This window comes from Penaeus vannamei, chromosome 37 (genome assembly GCF_042767895.1).
Source record: "Penaeus vannamei isolate JL-2024 chromosome 37, ASM4276789v1, whole genome shotgun sequence".
In the NCBI taxonomy this organism is placed as follows: domain Eukaryota; kingdom Metazoa; phylum Arthropoda; class Malacostraca; order Decapoda; family Penaeidae; genus Penaeus; species Penaeus vannamei.
In genome coordinates, this window is record NC_091585.1 from 8,413,564 (window position 1) to 8,419,563 (window position 6,000).

Sequence of the window (6,000 nt, forward strand, 5' to 3'; positions counted from 1 at the left end):
CTCTTACCCCTTGTGAACCCGTGCAGGTGTTCATGGGGGGGACCCGTTTTCCATCGGAGCCTGTTGAGTACCATCTCAGCTGTTTTACCCAGGCAGCTGAGAAGAGAGATGGGGCGGTACTTGCCAGGCTCCTTTGGCTTTGGGATGGGAACTATTGTGGCTTGTTTCCAGCTCTGGGACACCGTGGCTGTTTGCCAGGATTTGTTGATAACCTGCAAGAATGCAAGTTCTCCTGCAAGGCCTAGATGCGAAATGATGGGGTGAGAGATCCCATCAGATCTCGGTGCTGACCCAGAACTGGTTTTGTATGATTTTCTTAGTTCCCTAAGAGAAAACAAGGCATCTGCTTCATCAGCTTCGAGTGCCTTGTCTCTTATGAGAGCAAGTCTTTCTGGATTTAAGTTTTGTTGTTTTTCTCTCATCACTGGAGGCAGATTGTTGGTGCTGGTTCTGGCAGAGAACTCAAGCACCAATCTGTTAGCCTCTGATTGTGGGTCATGATGAGTGGATTTCGGGGCTTGGCGGCTTGTCGCTTGCCTGACCCGTTTCCACAACTCTGTAAGGCTGGTCTGGTACCCAAAAGACTGGCACCATTCCAGCCATTTTTCCTGCCTTACTCTGTTGGCAGTTTCCTTGGCATCCACAACAGCTTCCCTCAGCAGGGCTAGATTGTCAGGAGATCTTTGCCGTCGGAAGTTTTTTCTACACATATTAACCCTGTGGTTGACCTCTTTGATCTCGTCATTATAGTACCAGGCGTCTTTGTGAGTTCTGGACCATGGACGAGTTTTGGGAATGGTTTGTGAGGCTGCCTGGTTTATGGCCTGGATTAGCCTTGCCTCTAGCACATCCACATTTTCATTATTGTTATTGGGTTCATTGGCTTTCAGACATCGAGCCAAGCCTTCCTGGAAGGCAAACCAGTTGGCCTTGTCAGTTTTCCATTTAGGAATGTGATGTGGTCTTTGGGCTGGACCTGCATCCATTAGTGTGGTGACTATGCCGTAGTGATCACTAGTAACCGTATCATCGACACACCATCGAATTCTCTCCACCATTGTTGCAGTGGCAAAGGTGAGGTCTAGGACCCCTCCCTTCACATGCGTTGGTTCTTTGGTGTTGAGAAGAGCGATCTCAGGGAACGTCTCAAGCACTTCTGCTATGTGAATGCCTGCCGCGTTCGGCCTTTTGCGGGGATTCAGCATGGCCATGTGTGCATTGAAGTCTCCCCCTATGATCACTCGGTCTTGTGCTGCAGTAGCACAGACCTGATTTAGGTCTAAGCTCTCACACAGTGGTTTGCTATAAATATTGTATATTTTTATAGGGCCCCCAGATAGCTGAATCTCAACAGCAAGAGATTCAACACCATCTCCACAGTGCGGCGGATTGGCTATTAAGGAGCAAGGGATAGCTTCTTTTACCAGGGTCATCAGGCCTCTAGCACCATCCAGGTTTGGAGTGGTGAAGGCATGATATCCTGAGAAGCACACGGATCCCGTTGTTAGTGTCTCCTGGAGCATGATGATGTCAATGCTCCTTGCTCGCACAATGGACTGGAGAAATGAGTTCTTGCTTTTATAGCTACAGATATTCCACTGCAGTATGCTTAGATTGTGTGCCATGATGGTTACTCAGTGTCACTTGCTTCATCTTCCGATGCCCCAGTGCTGGTGGCATCAGATAAATACAGATCCTCGTTGATTGAGGATTGTACAACTTCCTCTAAGTCAGACACTCCGGTTAAGGCCTTACCAGGGGGTGTAGGGCCTAGGTTGGAAGTGTCACCTCGGGTCGGAGGACGAGACTTTGGCTGTACAGACTCGGCCTGCTGCACAGTTTCAGCCTGTCCTGACAGACTAGCTGGGGTTTTATGTGGTGTTTCTTTTGAAGCTAGCCTGCCATCCGAGGATTTAGGGAGGGGGGCGCTGCTCGTTATCGGTTTGGAGGCTTCTAGCTTCCTTCCCTTCAGAGCCGCCACAGTTTGGGTCATAGCCGTCATGGCGACCTGCACTGCTTTCTCCGCCTCCTCACTGGTCCTCCCCAAGGCTGTTGCTACTGCAGAAACTACAGCACTCAACAGGAGAGTCATATCTTTCTCATCAAAGAAAAGATTATCATCTACTGGGGGGACCATTGCTGTGGACTTTGAACCTTTTTCCCTTTGGTTCTTTTTTGTGGTTTTGCCACTAGCAAGCTCGGGGAATTCCTCTCTGTTAGAGGTATCCAATTTTCTCTGTGGGGGCGACTCCTTCCTCTTAGGAGGTCGGGGAGTCTTCTCCTTTTTATTTTGTTTTTTGTTTTGGCCCCAGACATAGGTACCTGGGGGCGCAGGGACAAAGTCAGGACGCTTTTTGGCTAGCTCCTGCTTTTTAATCACTGCCTGTTTCCTGACAGAGCAAGCCAGGCTCCAGGCATGATGTTTTTTGGCACAGTTTGGACACTTGGCTGTTGTGTCCTTCTGGCCATCTTTGTGTGCCTTAATACACACTTCCGTTTCGTGTGCCTCGCTACATACACCACATTTGGCTTTGGCCTTGCAGTTGGCCTGGTGATGCCTGAATTTTTGGCATGTGAAACACCTCAAGGGCTCTGGCACATATGTCCTGAGTTTGTATGAGCCCCAGTTACCCAGATCAAGGGTGGTGATTGGGGCTCCCTTGAGGATAACAAGGACTTGCCTGGTTGGAGACTTCCCTTTGGTCATGCGGGAAGCCTCCACCACTTGTGGGAGAGACGTGATCACCTCCACGTCGAACCCTAGTGGGAAGCTAAGTAGCACCATCTTGGATTTTTTCTCTTGGGAGGTCAGTGGTGAGATCCACACCTTCCTCCCATCTTTAAGCACCTTGATTTCCTGCAGGAAGTTCATGGTGGCTTTGTCTTTGGGAGCAATGATCATGCCCTCATCTCTGGAGATTTGGATTGATAATCTCACATTTCTTTCCTTCTCCAATGCCCTTACCAGCTGGTATGCATTGTCGAAGTCTTCAGTTTTTTTTGGTACCTTAAACCGCGTTAGTCGACTTGGGGTGTGTTCTGCCTCTTCTTCAGAGTCAGTTTCCACCCTTCGTCGCTTCACGCCTCCACTTTGCAGGGGTTTAAGGCCTTTGGAAGTGGGGGCAGCTGTTTTGGCCGGTACAGCTGGAGCCCCTTCTTGACTGAGGGAGTTCTGAGGGGAGTTCAGGCTTCCCTCAGTCTGGTAGGCATGGACAGACTTTGTGGTTGGTGTTTCTGTCTTGTCCTTGCTCGGTTCAGCAGGCCGGACACGTTCGGCCTGCTTTTGGATCTGAAGCAATCTGATCGGTTCTAATGTGATCTGACCTTATTTGATGTACTCTGACCTGATCTGATGTGACCTGACCTGATCTGATGTAATCTGACCTGATCTGACCTGATCTGATGTAGTCTGACCTGATCTGATATAATCTGACCTGATCTGATGTGATTTGACCTAATCTGATGGGATCTGATGTAATCTGACCTGTTCTGATGTGATCTGACCTGACCTGATGTGATGACCTGATCTGATTTAATCCGACCTGATCTGATGTGATCTGATCATATTTGATGTAACCTGATCTGATTTTATGTGATTTGACCTGCCCTGTGTGATCCTACCTGATCTTAGTTAATTTGACCTGATCTGATTCATTTTGATCTGATGAAATCTGACACTGTTGTTATTTCACCTGATGTAATGAAATCTGACTTGATGTAAAATGATGTGATCTGATGAAATCTGACCTGATCTAATGTGATCTGATGAAATCTGACCTGATCTAATGTTATCTGATGAAATCTGACCTGATCTAATGTGATCTGATGAAATCGGACCTGATCTAATGAGATCTGATGAAATCGGACCTGAGCTTATGTAATCTGACCTGATATGAAATCTGACCTGATCTGATCAGAAGCAATCTGACCAGATTTGATATGACATGACCAGATTTGATGTGATTTGATCTGATCGATGTGATTTGATCTGATCGATGTGATCTGACCTGACCTGAAGCAATCTGACCTAGTCTGATGTGATCTTACCTGATATGATGTGATCTTACCTAATCTCATGTGATCTTATCTTATCTGATGTGATCTGACGTGATTTGATGTGATCTGACCTGATTTGGTGTGATATGAACTGATCTGTCCTGATCTGGCCATATTTTATGTAACCTGATCTGATGTGATTTCATCTGATCGATGTGATCTGACCTGAACTGAAGCAATCTGACCTGGTCTGATGTGATCTGACCTGATCTGATGTGGTCATATCTTATCTAGTATAATATGATCTTATTTGATCTGACCTGATCTTATTTCTGACCTGATCTAATGCGATCTGACCTGAAGTTATGAAATCTGACCTGATCTGATGGATCTGACCTGATCTTACGTAATAAGACGTGATCTGATTTCATCTGACCGTATCTGATGTGACCTGATCTGATCTGAAATGATTTGAACTAATCTGATGTGATGTGATCTGATGTTATCTGGTCTGATTTGGTGTGTTCTGACCTGATCTGGTGTGATATGAACTGATCTGATGTGATCTGTCCTGATCTGATGTGATCTGACCTGACCTGATGTGACCTGACTTGACCTAATACAATGACCTTATCTGATTTAATCTTACCTGATCTGAAGCAATCTGACCTCATATGATGTGATCTGTCCTGATCTGATGTGATCTGTCCTGATCTGATGTGATCTGGCCATATTTTATGTGACCTGGCCTGATCTGATGTGATTTGACCTGATCGATGTGATCTGACCTCATCTGATGTGATCTGATGTAATCTGACCTGATATGATGTCATCTGACCTAACGTCATCAGGATGACCGAGGTAATTTAGCATGTATTGATGAATCATGAGAGCAAAAATGAAGTCGCAGTAGGTGATATAGTATAATTAACATCTAATATCGAGAGATACTGAATTAAAATTGAAAACAAATGACATGAATGTATTTTTCAGTCAGGCGGAATCAGATGGCTATAAGTAGGTACCTTCTACCTGAGTAAGGTCAAGTGAAATCATTATCCGAATTTCGTTCAAAAAAGCAAGAGCTAGTAGATAAATGTGTAAAAAAAATAAGTAGTCAAATTACCAAAAAATGAAATAAAGAATTTACCATACATGAAAAATTCAAGGAAAAATATATATCTATAAAGAAAACAAGTAATTATGGCTAAATATACTTCAGAATGTGCACAAATATACTACAGCTCCCAAATATAATGAAAAAGAACAATGACTATCACAATGTTAATTCATATTATAAAAATTATGTTATATAAATTAAACTGAAATTCAGAAAATGTGGAAAATAATTCCAAATACCATCTAAGACAGGGGAGAGATGTCATCATTTGACAAGACCTGACCTGACTTGACCTGAACAACTAAAAAAAAAAGCTATTACAACACTTTATACATAAAAAATGCTGAAGCTGATATCAATAAAATTACGAGTAAAACAAGACCCATGTTGCTTGTAAGAATATACATACAATAAAAATAAATCTCAAACGTTTGAAATGCAAAGTAATATAACAAAGAGGATAATTTGACCCTAGGATTTATGGAGGCAGGTCACTCGCGGTCATTAAGGCAAGGGTAGGTCAGATGAAGATTATATCTACCAAATTTAATCCATACTTTTAACATTTTGTTTCAAAGATATAATATAAATAAATATCATGACATAAAAGTATTTAAATGCTAGTTGCCTGAACAGATAGATTGAAATTAGGTAGAGAGGGAGGGGGTTTAGGAGAGAGGTAGGGTAGGGGACGAGGGTAGGTGGGGAAAAGAGGGGAAAAAATGTGTCTTCAAAAAGATCCCACAAATGCATAGTTAAGGGGGCCATCGCCGTAGATTTTTTACGAATATTTTTTAAAATACTTGAAACGTTGAAAAAAATCTTGTGTAATCTAGTAGGCTTTGGCAACCTGCTGATGTAATATTTCTGCTAAATATGTAAAT

General features: G+C 43.6%; 1 protein-coding gene across 1 annotated transcript; it reads right to left on the minus strand.

Moving 5' to 3' along the window:
• Positions 1–4,472: 4,472 nt before the first annotated feature.
• On the minus strand, positions 4,473–4,844 carry LOC138859631 (rhoptry surface protein CERLI2-like). The gene has a single exon (XM_070115423.1). It carries the CDS (start codon positions 4,842–4,844, stop codon positions 4,473–4,475), a length of 372 nt encoding a protein of 123 aa, XP_069971524.1.
• Positions 4,845–6,000: the final 1,156 nt, after the last annotated feature.